This window comes from Melanotaenia boesemani, chromosome 15, assembly GCF_017639745.1.
Source record: "Melanotaenia boesemani isolate fMelBoe1 chromosome 15, fMelBoe1.pri, whole genome shotgun sequence".
Classification (NCBI taxonomy): Eukaryota; Metazoa; Chordata; class Actinopteri; order Atheriniformes; family Melanotaeniidae; genus Melanotaenia; species Melanotaenia boesemani.
Window position 1 is genome coordinate 34,700,314 of NC_055696.1, and position 16,251 is coordinate 34,716,564.

Sequence of the window (16,251 nt, forward strand, 5' to 3'; positions counted from 1 at the left end):
AGGGGGGCAGTTAATAAAGAGGAGAAATGTTCAGAAACCCGAGGAACCAGCATTCAGATAGTTTCTGTCCTGCAGTCAGAACAGCTGACCGCTTAAGAATGAAAACAAAGTATAAATGACAGAATAAAGAAGCATGATGTTAAATGAAATGCTAAACTTGTTGTGGGTAATAATTTTATAAATTACTACCAGCGGTGGTGATGATGTAAATCTTCTGTGTTAATCTTGTTGGGAACATTTCGGTGATGGAGAGGGTTTTATACGCTGCTAGCTAATGCCTTATGTATGCACACATAGTACTGGTACTTAAATCCAGATGTTCCCACAGCTGACTGGTTTCTAACACCGATGGTAAACACTAGGTATGTAGCGTCTGATCCGAACCCATAAATACGACTTCACCATCTCTGCATGGTGGGCAGAGTTTCTGAGATGGTAAAGGCTTCAGTCTGAGCCCAGCCTGGTCCACCACATCTGGACAGAAGAACTTCTCCTGGTGGTTCTTGCTGCTGGAACTATAAAGTTCCCAAATCCCCCAGGCCGGACGGCTGGTCTCTGGGAAGAAAGAGGTGTTATTATATAACTTATGACCTTTTCTTTGGCTTGATTTGGTGTCTTTGCTGCTAATTCAGGGCCCACAAAAAACCTCACTGAAGTTATTCACTGTCGTATTCATGGTCTTATTTTCCCCAAAAAGATGTGGGTCGGCACGTTTTTAGATCCTTGCTTAGTGATACTGTTTAATACTTCCAGTGTTGTTTCGTATTGGATTAATAATTAAACATCAGTCATACATAGAGAAAACTGGTGGTGGGTCATCCCAAAGTAACAGCCCGCTGACCATCTTGTTAACAGGTTATTGTTTAAGGCCGCCCTGTGTGTCACGATCCTACTGGCTTTGTAACTGATGGAAATGAGCACGGACCATACATCCTGTCTGTAAATTCACTGATGGATTCGAGGTTGTTTGGATCAATAAAGAAATCCCCACATTTATAGATGAGTTTATCATTGACTATAGAAACATCTCTCCATTGGCAGTGTCTACACCGGATCAGGTGATCTGGTAACAGCTCATATGATTTTGTTTTTTGTTTTTATTATTTTAATGGTACAATACTGCCCCAAAGCTGGTCCAGCCCTGGTCTAATACTGGTCTAGTACTGGTGTCAGCAGCAGAACGACAATTAATTGTCTGGGTCAACGACCGTCTCCGTGTCATGATTATTTTATTCCGTATATTCAGATGGATTCAGGTCCAGCTGTTGCAGCTGTTGGATTTCTCCATTAGCTCAGTATTATGGTCCTTTTGTTTAGACTAAATCAGTTCAGTATTGAATGTAAATTTTAGATCTAGATGTTTCCTTGATGGATTCCTGGAGCCGATACATGCGTTCCATCACTGAGTTTGCTTTTACCCATCCGGTTCCTCCACACGTCTGACTTTAAGAGTCTCGGCCTCCTCAGCTGATAACTTTATAAAGGACTTAGTTTGTACCCATGTTTGTTTACCCAGCATTTAGCAGCAGCTAGCAGCATCTAACTTGTTCTTCGGGTTCAGAATGTCCTCTTAGTTGGACATGGCGACTCCTGCACATCTTTTGATGTCTTTGTCTTTTGCTACCACTGAGTCCTTTTCCTCCACTTGTAATGGCCTTTTACTTTCTGGTTTCAGCAGAAACTAGGTCTTTTCTCCAAGTTTTGCTTTGGACAAACTTCTTAGCAGCTAACCCTTGAGAAGCTTGGTCTGCTGGATTTGGTGCAAACTTGACAAAACGCCACTGGATAGGCTGAGAATATTCTCGTATTGTGGTCACTCTGTTGGCCACAGAGGTTTTAAAGTGAGTGCTTTCATTTGTTAGGTACCTGAGCACTGTAGTGCCGTCAATCCAAACATGGATCTTTGCAGTGGCATCTGAATCTAAGTATTCTGTCCATTTTCACAGCAACGGCAGGTGCCGTTAGCTCCAGCCTTGGTATTGACACACATTTTAATGGTGACACTCTGCAGCTGTTTTCACTGGCATCTGCTAAATGATGCAGCTGTACTGAATGTGTAGCTTCTGACCCTTTCGGCTTAATACATCTGGGTATACAAAATCCAGACACCTGTAGATCTGACAGCTATTTGGTACAGCTGCTTGCATGTTCATGTTCAATCTTTTCATCCCAGCTGTACTTCTTTTTGCACAGGTCTTGAGTTTTGCTGGCAATATGAATGGAGCCAGAAATCCCAGAGGGTCATAGATGTGACTGTGTACAGAATTCTACGTCTAGTGACTGGCTTGGCTTCCACATTTATCTGGAACATGAAGTAGTCTGTCTCTGTACACCGCTGAACACCATCATGGCTTAAAACCATGTCTTTGACTTCAGCAGCTCTTTCACCCATTTCCTCGTCTGGAACGTAAGTCTTGGAGATCTTCTAGGTGGACTGCCAGACTGTTGCCACTGACTTTATTCAATTTTAATTCCTTAGAACTGTCTGTGCTTCAGCACTTAATTAATCCTTTGACTCCTCTGCAGTTCTTTTAAGGGCGTAAGAAGCGCAGCTGGGTGAGGATGTAGCACCACAAAGGTGAACTTCCATCCTAAACTCTTCCACATCACTTTTGAGGTCCCCCTCCAGCCACCACCAAAACCACAGCATTTCTTAATCTTCCTCTGACACCTTGTTAAAGTACTGACTCTAAATCCATGAATCTTAAAGATGCCAGTAAGTGTTTCCGGTCTGGTCCTTGTAGTAGTTGTTCATTCTGTGATGTTCCCTGATAGGCTGCAGTGTAATCAGACTACTGATCTTGTTTCTTTGGTTGGCACACTCCATGGTGGGGATGCACGGCAGCCGTTCAAGGCTGGGTGATCATATGATCGTGTGTAATGATTATGATAAATTTCTGGTTGATCACGGTGACCAGTTTGGGGCCTATTTACTTGACCAAACATGGTGGAAATGTCCACGACAACAGCCAATGAGTTGACCTTTTGCTGCTCTACTTCCATAAGTTGTTGGAGAAGTTGATTCTAGAAATGACCGAACATGGAGGTGAGTGCAGCAAAATAGATGGCAGACATGACATCAGAGTTATCCTCCGATGATGAGGTCACAACGTCGGTTGTGTGGTGGTGGTTTGGATATCTCCAAAATGACGTGCAGCCAATTAAGCCAATATGCAAGGTATGCTAGCGATTGGTGTCGTTAACAACAAGCATCTCAACAAATGTGTTTACTCATTTGAAGGAAAGTCACTCAAGTGATTATACGGAAATCATGAAAATGTGAGTTGAGTCAGCACAGCCTGCCAGTATGGCACAAAGTAGAACCAGCAGTTTAGCCGCAGATTACTACCAGATTAGCTCTACTAGCGGTTTAGCCGCTACTAGTGAATTAGCTCTACTAGCGGTTTAGCCGCTACTACTAGCGGATTAGCTCAACTAGCGGTTTAGCCGCTACTAGTGAATTAGCTCTACTAGCGGTTTAGCTGCTAGCTGCGGTGCAGCCACATGACCAGAACAGCATTCAGTGCTGTCATCGCTAGCAGCCACTGCACTATACAAACAACATTCGTTGCAACCTTAAAGCAGACAGGACTCCATCTTGATTCTGGCAGCTTTATTTGCCCCGCGCTGCATACTTTTTTTAATTAATGTGCAGATTTTCTTAAGGCAGCCAGGACATGCAAAGTGACCACGATACACACATGAACTAGCATCAACACACATGCACACACTGCATGCAGGCTGATGTGCTGTAGCTCACAGGTGTCCCATGTTCCTGCAGCAAACAGGAAATACAAACAGAACTGACTTGAGAAATCACCTGAATGGTAAAAAGGTGAACATTGCTAAAACACTTCTCCTGGACAATATGTAAATTAGAACATATTATACCTTAAAATTTCCAGGCTGCAACACCCTCCTTCACAAAAATATAAAATGTATAAAACATTTTCACATCTTTTTTTTGTGAACAACTTGATGCATTTAAAGTAGATTAACTCAAGTAAGTTAACTCAAACTAAATATGACAAATTACTGAATTGGGTTGTTCTCTCATCTTAAACTTCGTCCATTTTCACTCTTTCAGATATTCTCACGTTCCTGGTATAAGACTGGACATAAATCCATTAGTATTGATTGGTGATTAGTCCATAGTAATGTTGGGCCTCCAGATCTTCAAATGGGACAAGGAAAGCACCCTGGACACCCAGTACTAGGTTATTACAGATGTTAATGCCATGCATTAAATTATCAATGACTGTACGCACAACTACACTACGCTGGACTGTGCACTACTCGGTTTCAATCTTAACTCTGTGCCTGGATAATACCCCGTATCTGGTCTGAATTCTGCTCAAATTATGCCCAATTGGATGTGTTTTAACAATAAGGTAACGTATTGACGTCAAGGCTATCCCATCACCTGAAGCTATATAATGCTTATTAAAAGAAAGTTGTAAAATCAGTCAGTCTTTTTTGTTTTTTTTTCCCCCATTGATGCGGGTGCAGCAGCTCTTGCCTGTTTTCTTTTCTGGTGTTTTAACTATTTCATAGCTCACTGCTTCTGTTAATATTGTGGTATATTTTGTGGAAGCAGGTGTTGTGGAGAAATAGTCTGTGCTGGCATTTTGCTGTTCATTGTCCTTGATAACATTCTGTAGTTTTGTGAAGCCATCGTCTGGTTGACAACCTCTCCTCTCTTCTCGGTGCCGTGCTGTTGTTTCCCCTTTGGTGTCTTCATAACCGTTTCTGTGATATGCTGACTTCATCATATGAAGATCTTCTCCTCTGGATCATACTATTTTGCAGCAAATTGCTTTAAGCTTATGATGTGACAAAAATACTTTCAGGTAAGAGCTCCGGACATCAGCTTTATGCAAAAATTATGGTTTATTACAAAAAGTGCCATCGTAAACAGATATGCATCTCTGTGAGGTCTCTGAAGCCAGTCGTAGAAAACTCCCAGACCAGATGCGGGCTGTGGTCTTATATACTCTTTAGACAAAGACATTCCTGAGTCATGAATATAGGATGTTCATGTGTGAGTCCAGTCTCTAGGACAGACTTATTTGTACACTAATCTGCTGTTTTTCTTTGGATTCTCTGCATTTATTTCAACTCAAACATCCAACGTAACAATGTGCATGGGGTCTCTGGGTGCATGGTTTCCAGTAGGAAGATTGTAGCCTTCCCCAGGGACAGACACGGGATCAGCGGTGGTGCTATAGAAGACTCGCCGTGGGCGCCACACTGGGACAAAATTTTGGGAAAAGAGACGCTTCAGACCTGTTTTCCCCTCCATCATCATAGGAGATGTAAGATCTTTTCCCAACAAGATAGACGAGCTGGTGGCGTTCACGGGACATCGGCAGAAGTCCAGAGAGAGTAGCGTCCTTCTGTTTACGGAGATCTGGAGGAGGAGGAGAGGAGAAAGACCAGAGACGGGAGGCCTGTTACAAGAAGAAGGTGGAGGAGCAGCTGCAGCAGCAGAACATCAGTGGGTTGGAGAAGCCTGAAAACTATTCATTCTCTGTACTGCATAGTCCATTACGGGTCGCAGGTAAGCTGGAGCCTATATCAGCATTTAGCAGGTGAGAGGCAGGTACACCTGGACAGGTAACCAGTCTATCACAAGACCAACACAGGTGGGGACAAACAACCATTCTTACACACACACTCACTGCTAGGGAGAATTTAGTGACCAATTAACCTAACATCATTGTTTGGATGGTGGGAGGACGCCAGAGAACCCGGAGAGAACCCACATAACATGCAAACTCCATACAGAAAGGCCACCGCCCCCCCAGGTTTGAACCTCCCCCCCAGCCTAGGCTTGAGCCAGCGACCTTCTTGCTGTGAGGCTGCTAGCACCACACCACCGTGCAGCCTTGAAAACTGTCTCAGGCTTCAAATTGTCCCACTCACAGCTGAGGGAACCTGATCTGGATTAAAGCACCCGTTCCTATCCCCACGCTTCTGCATTCAAACACTTTGACACCTGGACTACCCCCCACAGCCCTTCACACCTCTGGCTTACCCCCCCCACCCCTTTACAGCAGAGAAAGGAGCTGAGGAGACGGCATCGCCCCAGGCTCCTGGAGTTCTGCGCAGATGAACTGTGTGGAATTATGGAGCAGGTCTTCAACCTGAACCTCAAGCTGATGGTGGTACCACAGCTCTGGAAGATCTCCTGTGTGGTACCACAGCTCTGGAAGATCTCCTGTGTGGTACCAGTGCCAAAGACATCTCACACAAGAGAACTCCGCAGCTACAGGCCAGTGGCTCTGACGTCCCATCTGATGAAGACCCTGGAGAGACTGATCCTGGGACACCTCTGCTCCACAGTAGGACCCTCCATGGATCCACTGCAGTTCTCCAAGTGTAATTAAAACTGAGAGGTGAGTTGCCACACGGTGCAGCCAAGGAGGCCACTTAGATGGCCCCTCCACCCCACCCAGCACAACGTGCACACCTCCCACATCCCTACATGTGTGTTTGAGAGCGGGGAAGGAGAGGGGACCGGGGATGTAAGACCAGAGGGAAGGACGGAACATGGACCCCTTACCACAAGCCTGGTAAGGTTACTGGTGACACCTATGATTAGTATCAAAAGAATTCGTGTAAGCTCAGGATGGTGAAGATGCCACGTTGTCGCCCTCTCTGGATAACTGAACGCAACAGACCTAAAATATTGTAACGTTAACAGAAAAAAAATGGTTTTATGAAACGGAGGAGAGTTTTCCAATTTTAAGACCACAATGAATGATATGAGACAGTCTGGTCTACTGCTGCTGGCGAGACACTCAGAAACTCTGTGTTTGATCAGAATTACATTACCTGCCACCGTTTATCTGAACAACCTGATAGTCAATAAGAACTATGCCTAAACTTTAGTCCAGATTAGATTATAGAATCTCTGGTTTCTATGTTTGACTTCTGGTTGACAGGAGGGAGGAGGATGGAGTAGATGGACAACCGTGATAAAGTTTTTGAAGCCTTAAATCACTGTGCAATCATTTTAACATTTAATTTTAGTTTGATTTTATGCTAACGTTTATTTTGTGGAAGCAGGTGATGTGGAAAAATAGTCTGTGATGGCATTTTGTAGTTTCTGTGATGAAGCCATCGTATGGTTGACAGCGTCTCTGCTTGGTGCCGTCTGGCGTTTCTTCTGTGGCGTCTGCATCATCGTTTCTGTGACATGACTTCATCATATGAAGATCTTCTTCTCTGCATCAGGACCAGAACCAGTTCTAAGACGTGAATATTTTTATTCTTTATCCCAGTCTGAATCTTCTTAGAAAAGCTTTCATTTCTTTCAGTGGTTGTCAGTTCTCCAGAATCCTTGATGGACATTCCAAAGTTCTTTTAGATGTTTCTGCCTTTTGTTCCGTTCTCTGTCCAGATGATCCCTCACTGGCTCAATAATGTTTAGGTCCTGGTTCTGGGGAGGATCCATCCCTCCATCAGACCTGGTCCAACTGATCTTCAGTCCAATTCTTGTCATGTGACCTACCTCAGCCTTTTCTCCCTGTTTCCCTTAAGAACAGCTTCCTTACAATCATGTTTCCATGGAGACCATTTCTGATGAGGCTTCGGCCAACAGTAGATGGAACGGCTAAAGGTCCAGATGCGTCGCTCAGGTCCTGGTTCAGGTGTTTGGGAACCAGCTGTTGCTGCTGAAGTCCTGTTTTCTGTCTGGTCTTTGCTGGTTTTACAGATGAAACATAAAAATGGGAACAAATGATGCGTCTTTGTGATAAAGAGCCTAAAGATCCAGTTTAAACCGGTTCTTTGGTACGTTGTCTGTGGTGTGGTGACATGACTCTGGCTCATCCCGAGTGTTAGGAGCCTTTTTTCTTAACAAAAATTAAACTCTCAATATGATGGATCAATCCAAGTAGTTTCTTTAAATCTTTTAAGCTGGATTACTGCTGTCAGGTTGACTTAATCCAGTTAATTCTGGTCCAGATAATTTGGTTCTGTAGGAGGTTTCTTAACTGATGTGCAGCTTCTGTCTCCAGTTTCTGTTTCAGCCCCTGGTCCTGTGTTTGTGTGAAGGGCTGGTCTGCATCCACGTGGAACGGTGTCCCCGACCCACAGCTGGCCGCTTCAGGATGCTCCACCCCCGAGCCATGGCTCCTCCCCGGCTGCAGCTTCGTCTATGACAGCTTGGTCAGGTAGGAGGTCCAGCTGCTCGTTTGGAGCAGAAATGCAATGACCATTGTGTTTCTAGGGCTTCTGTACGTTCTTCCTGCATCTGGGAAACAAGGACATTAGTGCAAAGCAAAACAAGTGAATTAGATGAAGAACATTATTGATTCAGAACTGTTCCATGTGTTTCTCCACAATAGTTGCATTTCTCGTGTGTTTTGCTCTAGTTCAGGTCTTTAATGGCATCCACCTGAGCACAAATAGCAGGAACATTTTAGTCCTGGTGCTGCTGGATCTCAGTGCTGCTTTTGACTCGGTCCACCAGAACATCTCACTAGACCGGCTGGAAAACTGGGTCGGACTTTCTGGTACTGTAATTAACTGGTTTAAGTCCTGTTTAAAAGATCGGGACTACTTTGTGTCTATAGGTAACTAGAAATCTGAGCGAACCTAAATAACCTGTGGAGTTCCTCAAGGCTCCATCCTGGAGCCACTGCTGTTCAACCTCTACATGCTGCCACTCACTCACTTTATGGAAACAACTAAATATGTTACCACAGTTATGCTGATGACACACACATCTACATAACCATCTCACCAGGAGACCACAGTCCGATCCAGACTCTGATCACCTGCATGGATCAGATTAAAGATCAGATGTTCCAGAACTTCCTTCAGTTAAATGAAGACTAAACTGAAATAATAGTTTTTGGAGCCAAAGAAGACAGATTAAAATTCAGTTCTCAGCTTCAAACAGCAAAGTTCAAAACTACCAACCAAGCCAGAAACCTGGGAGTAGTCCTGGACTCAGAACTGGGAGCAGTCCTGGACTCAGACCTGGGAGCAGTCCTGGACTCAGTCCTGGACTCAGACCTGGGAGTTGGCCTGGACTCAGACCAGAAAAACTGGCCCACATTTATCTTTAGTAGACTAGACTACTGTAATGCTGTCCTCACGGGCCTCCCTAAAAAGTCCATCAGGAAAGTAGATCCTAGGACTCCAGTCCTCACTAAGACCAGGAAAGTAGATCCTAGACCTTCAGTCCTCACTAAGACCAGGAAAGTAGATCCTAGGACTCCAGTCCACACTACGACCAGGAAAGTAGATCCTAGGACTCCAGTCCACACTAAGACCAGGAAAGTAGATCCTAGGACTCCAGTCCTCACTAAGGCCAAGAAAGTAGATCCTAGGACTCCAGTCCACACTAAGACCAGGAAAGTAGATCCTAGAACTAAGACCAGGAAAGTAGATCCTAGAACTCCAGTCCTCAGATCTTTACACTGGTTTCCTGCTGTTAGTTTACAAAGACCTGAATGGTTTAGGACCAGAATCCATCCAGGATCTTCTGGTAGGTTATGGACCAACCAGATCCCTCAGCTCATCAGGGTCAGGTCTACTTTCTGTTCCCAGAGTCAGAACTAAACGTGGAGAGGCAGCGTTTTTGTGCTCCTCACATGTGGAACAAACTCCCAGAAAGCTGCAGGTCTGCTGACTCAGCAGTTTTACATCAGGGTCAAAACTTTTCTATTTGCTGCCTTTTTATCAGAACAGCTGTTAGTTCCCCACACTGGAACTTTATTTCTGGCTTTTATCTGGTTTATTTTAGATTTTTTTCTATTTTTATTTAATTTTTCTTTTATTTCTTTCAAAGTTAGTCTTTAATGCTCATGTTATTGCTTCCTGCAGCCCACCGGGATGCTTTAATGTTTTATGTAAAGCACTTTGAATCGTCTTCTACATGAAATTTGACGTACAGATAAACCTGCCTTGACTGCTGTCGCATGTCCTGTGTGTTTTTCACAAGGCAGGTTTTTCTGTGCATCACATTTCATGTAGAAAACAATTCAAAGTGCTTTACATAAAACATTAAAGCATCACAGCTGAACGCCGCCTCTCTGTTCTGACTCTGGGAACAGAACGTAGACCTGACCCAGATGACCTGAGGGATCTGGTTGCTTCATTTAACCAACGGTTGAATTTCCTGCGTTTTTTGCACAACGCTTTTTTATAATGCAGGTTATGAAAAAGCTGTGACTGTAATTTTATATGCTTTTAAGATTTCATTAAGCATTTTATCACTGTGGCCGTATTAATGTGACCATCCTCGTCCTGAAAAGGCAGCTTTGGCTGCAGGGAACTGATCTCATATGGTGGCGTTGTCGTTGCAGCAACACGTGTCCAGTCCCTTCTCCACCTGCAAGTAGTGGCCTGCGAGCACGAGAGCGAGCACCTGGCAGCAAACCTCGCAGGTTTCTATCAGCTGAAATGATCTGCTAATGGAATGAGGAGCAGTTTGATGATTGGTTACCGACTCCTGCGTTCATCTCAGATTAACATGTGTTTATGTCAGTTTAATAACTGTAAACTGATTTTTATCGGTAAAGAAGTGGTTTGTCCTCCATGACGTTTTCTCCTGTAGACCGTCCATCCTGGAGCGCTGCATCCTGAAAGTGTCTACCAGCAGTGTTGCTGTGGGGACGGATGATGTGGACAAGAGGTCTGTTACCCTGCAGGTTAACTCCATGAGGTGAGAATAAATCCACTGTAGCACCACTCCACCTCACCGACTGTAGCATTGAGACGAAACTGTGTAATGAAAAGTAGTCTGTAACGTTCCCGTTCCTTTTCCCAAAACTTTGGATGTTCCATCATTTATGATAAGATGAGAAGCTTTGGGTGTTTCCGTTCTTCCAGCGAACACGTCTTCCTTTCATTCAGTAACTTGAAACTGTTTTGCTGGAGAAAGGAAAGATGTTGAAGGGTGTGTGTGGTCCGGGTGATTACTTCCATCGGAGCGTAGCTCATCCTCATGACCCTCCCAGGCTTTAAATCCACTTCATGACTTCTGGATGAAAAGGTCCTAAAGTTTTGGTTCTTCAAAGTTCAGTCTCAGATCGCTGGTGGTTTATCCTGCAGGCCCCCGTTCAGCCGTTGTTACCCCCGTCTGCCGGACCCGGTCAATGCTGAGACCAACACAGCGGTCCTGAAGCGGCGGCAGAAGCAAATCCAGTATGGCAAGAACACCAGCGGGTACCAGAACTACCTGCAGCAAGTCCCCAAGTAAGAAACCTGGACACGCTGGACCCGGCACCCATGTTGGCTCCGCCCACACACACACACACCTGACAACCCAACAGAGTGCTCTCTGACCCGGGTCTTTCTGATCCCCTCAGACACCTGAGGGACCCAAAGCTCCACCCGTCCACTCCCAACAAGTACCGGAAGTACAGCCGGCGTTCCTGGGACATGCAGGTGCGTCTGTGGAGGCGGGCACTGCACCTGTGGGACCCCCCAGCTGGCGGCCAGCCGGACTCTGCTGACACGCCGGACCCAGTGGAGCAACTGTAGGTGGAGACCAGAGAATCTTTACTGTTCCCCGTTTTCCGTCTGAATGGCTTGATGTCTCTCTGCAGGCAGAAGCAGCTGGCCAAGATGACGTCGGATCTTTGTGAGGATGGAGGAGATGAGCAGAGAGAGAAGGAGACTCCTGCAGCCTTTAAGACCTCCTCCATGTCTCCTCCATCAGCCAGGTCGTCTGTGGAGATGCCAGGATCGTGGACCGTCCTGTTGTCCCCGGTAACGCTGAATCAGTTTCTGTAAATAACCCATGTTATCCTCCTCTTGTTCTGGATGTGGACTGTAAAAGCTGCATTAATGTTGACGTTATTCTTCCGAAAAAGAACGTGTTAACAGAAGTAACTAATTTATGTAATTAATTGCGTTAATTTTAACACATGTGCGGCATGATGAGCCACACATCCGTCATTTCTGTTATGACGGCGGTGCATGGAGAAGCAGGATGGAAAAGCTGAGCCGACTGGTTCTATGGATGGACATAAGAAAAACACAGCGTTACTGGAGCAGCATACCGATCCACAGAGTCGTTATCCACTTTTAAAAGCAAGCTAAAGACTCAGTTGTTTAAGGAGCATTTCCACACTTAGCTTAACTCTTCTACTCAGAATGAGGTAGAAAGCTCTTTGGCTCAACCAAGTACTGAAGACGCTGCTGCACTTATGCCCAAGATGATGTTGTAGGATGAAATCGTGATGTTTGTATTTGAAAAAAATGACTTACAAAAACTACAAAAAAACTAAAAAAAAAAAAAAAAAAAAAAAAAAACAGTTATACACTACCTCTAGCGCTACATGACAGCACCTGGTCCAACTGGACTCCAGCAGTCTGACTACCACTTAATGATGACGTCCATCTTGTTTGAATTCTTGCTTGTGTTGTTCTTCCTCTCAAATGTAAGTCACTTTGGATAAAAGTGTCTGCTACATGACTGTAGAATAGGATGACGGTGTTTTAACACACTCTTTTCCCAGTGAAATGTTTCCACATCCACCCTTTTCCTGTATTTTATTTATTAAACACATCCTGCGTTCTGCAGCAACATGGCTGCTCTAGAGGATCTCTGGTCTCTTTGTGCAGCAGCTGCTTCCTCCCTCTTCTCTCATGTTGCTCCGTGAATCATGGCGGCTGTCGGTGATCAGCTGATCGGCTTTTCTCTCTTGCTGCATGTTTATGGACCAGCTAAGAAGGAGGAAACTAGTGTTCATGGTTCACACCGTCACATATTTACCTCAAAGTCTTGTTGATGGCAGGACCTTCTCTAACAGTAGCTGCTGGTGGTAGACAGGGTTTATACTTCAGCTATGCAGGGGCGGGTCTAGAAAAGTTCTGAAGGGGGGGGCCAGGAGCACTGACCAGGAAAAGGGGGGCAAAGATGAGACCTTTCTTAGGTCTAAATTTTATGAAATATTGAACAGATTATTACAACTAAGGTCTGGTACACGTGAAGATTTTTTTTAATCTTTTGGGATGTCTTTCATCTGGTCGAGACCTCACACATGAAGTTATTTGGTTGAAAATATGTTTGATAAATGTTTGTCGGCCATGACCCGCTTCAAAACAGACTATCAGGACAAATCCGCTCATAACACACCTCAGTCCAAATGATCATTGTACAGAAAAAATCTCATAAGACTCAAGATAACGCCATCCTTGGTCGGGAAGAGGCAAAATCGGGACAAAAACAGCCCATTAATCTTTGTGTGTACCAGGGCTAAAGTGATCATCTGATGTAAAAAGTGAATAAAAACTAGTAAAAAAGCAGCCAGTGATGTATTTTATCAGCAGGTGTTTACTTTGGGTGAAGCTGCTGTAGAACTTTTATTACTTTAATCACACTTTAATGATAAAAGAAAAAAGTTTTTTTTATCCAGATCATCAGTTTTATCAGAGTTTCTTCATCAATGTCGGCTGTTTAACTTCAGTCGTCACATCTGCTGCTTTTAGGACAGAAATTATCACCATGGGGATGGTAGGTGCACATGGTAGAGATGATTTAGAACAACACATAGAAGTACATTACATGCTGCGTTTACTGACCCTGGGACATCTGAGGTTTACCCAAGAGAAGCTCAGTTAACAGTAAATATTTGTAGCATCGGCCTGTTCTGGTGATACGAGGCAGTAAAAACGTGCAGATTTCAAGGTGATCATGATTAATTTGTAAGCCTTGATTAGTTTAATTAAAAAATTTTCATTTGACTGCCCTAGTTGTTATGAAGTTATGTGAATGGGGATTAAAAGATTACGTACACACTGTTGGTATTCTTGAGTCATGAAAGTCTAGTTTGTGGCGGAATCTCTGGACCCTCAGTGACCTCCTGTTCTATCAGCAGCTGGAGACGAGCCGCCAGCCTCTTCGATCTCCCCCTGGCCTCAGTTACTCCCACAGAGGTCAGCTGACTCCCGATGACGACGTGAACGATTGGCTCCGCCTCCTAATGGAGACTGACAACACCCCAGGTAAGGTCACATGACTAAACCGGAACCATGTTGACTTTAAGTACAACTGTATGTTGCTACCTTCATGTCAACACGTCCAACCAACTCTTTGTGGAGTCAGCCAGACGGACACGTCAACTCGAATCCAGTGAAATATGAAGGAATGCTGATCCTGGTGTCTGGAACAGCCTGCAGCTTCGGACCGCCTTCTGACCGGTTTCTGGTGTCTGGAAGAGGAAGAGTCGGAATGAGTTTGATCTAGCTGCAGACGGAGAGGAAGAAAAGCATTCCTGGCGTTCCCCCTCTGTCCCTGTTGCCTTCGGTCTCTCCTGGTTTCCTGACATTCCCGCTCTGTTGTTGCAGATTTCGGCTCTGATGACCAGCAGGTTCCTGTGTTTTCTGACCAGCTTTTCTGGAATCCATACTGACGATCTGATGCAGACCAATCTTGCCTGATCTTGTCACCGTCATCTTGGAGGAATCGGAACAAGACTTTGTCTTCTGATCCCTGATGTGCGTTGTTTCCGGAATTTTCTCGTCTTTTTAAGAATTTCACAGATCTACCTCACTGGGAGCAGGGATGTGATTGGATGTGATTCAAGCTTCATCCACACATCCGATGGTGAGACTGCTGGACACGGGCACGATGAGCACCTCTCTGTTTGTATTGATCTGCATCTGATCACCTGTCACCAGCATCATGTTTGCATCCTGCACCATGAGGAAAGTCACTGTTTGTCACCCTGCCGTCACCTCTGGTCCACTGTCACCTTGGTCCGGATCAGGCTCCTCATCCTTGTGTGTCACCATGTTTTTTCTCAGAAACTGAACCTCAGAGTGGAGGGGAAAGGCCACCACTTTGTGTTGTCCTGAGTTTTCTTTTACTTTTTCTGCTGCTTGAATTTATGGAACAAACTTGAAAGATGTGACTAATAAAGATGTAAATAAAGTGTTATAATTTCATCTTTTTCTGTGAGCCTTTAATGCACCTCCTGCCTGGAATGTGAAGGGGTTGAAAGTTTTAGCTGATTTCAGCTATCGTCCACATGAAGCTCTGTAGATTATTCTGGAATACTGGAAGTTTTTAACTGTATCTGGCAGGTTTGACAGACCAAATGTTCGAGTCGTTTTCACTTTTAATGTCTCTGGTGAAACAGGGTCAGTTGAAGGCCGACAACACCTGGAGTTCGTAACCTTGTGTTTTTTTTACCAGCCAAAAAAAACATTCAATTATTTTACACGTATACTTTTAGGCACGTTATTTGTATATCTATGCTGTATTATGGTGAATGCAGACAGAGAGGAAGTCCCAGCAGCTTTAAACAATAGTAACAAGAAAAAGTGGTTCTATTTAATAACTTGGTAATGTCTAAATTTATTCATTGAAACCTCCTAATCAGGCTCCCCCCTCTCTACACTTGGCTCCTTCACACAGTCCATGAAGTCTGGCCTCCTGCTCCTGCTGCTTTTTTACCTAGAAAATCCTGTTTTTAAAATGAATTAAAAAATAGAAATTTTATCAACAGTATATGTGATTTTCATCATAATTAATACTGTGTTTACAGTTGTTTACAGTCATTTACCACTTTAACAACCATGGCAACACAAAATATGCATGGAAGCATGAGGACGGCGACGTTTGAAACGGACGTATGCCCGTTAACTGACCTACAAAACACACCCAATACTACAATACAGTCTGGAGACATTACATATTTAGGCATAAACATGTCCCCCAGGCTATCAACTAACAAAGTTAAATTATGGGGGGGATGAGGGTGTAAGAGGATGGGGGAGTGGTTGGTGGCGCCCTGATTCCTGGGGGTGCGGCTGGAACATCGGAGTGGGAGTTCTGGCTGACCTGGATGACTGGTACCTGGTGGGGTCTGTGGCTGCTGATCTTGGCCCACCGGGGCCTGTTCCCTGTGACCATGTACAGCTCTAGCTGAGGCCTTTCTCTGCAGTCCTCTGGGTGTGTCTGGGGTGGTCTTCATGGTGGGGGGCCTGGGGTTCATGCTCCAGGATTGCTGCTGATGTCCCGGGTCTCTGGGCCGCCCTAGTCTGCCTCTAGCCTCCGTAGAGGTCATGTCTGCAGGATCACAGTCATCTCTGATCCTCCTCCTTCCTCATCCTCTGCATGCTGACTCAGCACTGAGGTGTCCAGTTTATACACTAAGAGATGTTTTGGTTCAGGTGTGTGTGTTTCTGGTTCTTTGGTTGTTGTGATACATGTTGTTGTTGTCTTGGTTATTTTTTAGGAACTCCTGATGATTGTCTGCTTAGTTTACCTGTAAAAGCTGT

The 16,251-nt window shown here is 44.7% G+C and overlaps 1 protein-coding gene across 3 annotated transcripts in view; it reads left to right on the forward strand.

Annotated features, from left to right (window-relative positions):
- slbp2 (stem-loop binding protein 2) overlaps window positions 1-14,910 on the forward strand; it is a 15,336-nt gene extending 426 nt beyond the window's left edge. Inside the window, exons 2-9 of one of the 3 annotated variants that reach the window (XR_006012981.1) lie at window positions 8,025-8,180; window positions 10,323-10,403; window positions 10,574-10,681; window positions 11,071-11,214; window positions 11,328-11,498; window positions 11,568-11,750; window positions 13,842-13,971; window positions 14,314-14,403. Coding sequence is in view for 2 of the 3 variants with exons in the window: in XM_042008905.1 (XP_041864839.1) it covers window positions 8,025-8,180; window positions 10,323-10,403; window positions 10,574-10,681; window positions 11,071-11,214; window positions 11,328-11,498; window positions 11,568-11,730; window positions 13,842-13,971; window positions 14,314-14,378 (1,018 nt within the window). In the remaining variant the exon portion in view is untranslated. Of the gene's footprint in view, window positions 1-8,024; window positions 8,181-10,322; window positions 10,404-10,573; window positions 10,682-11,070; window positions 11,215-11,327; window positions 11,499-11,567; window positions 11,751-13,841; window positions 13,972-14,313 lie in introns of all 3 variants that reach the window. The other 2 variants (XM_042008905.1, XM_042008906.1) reach the window with 2 other exon arrangements.
- Window positions 14,911-16,251: the final 1,341 nt, after the last annotated feature.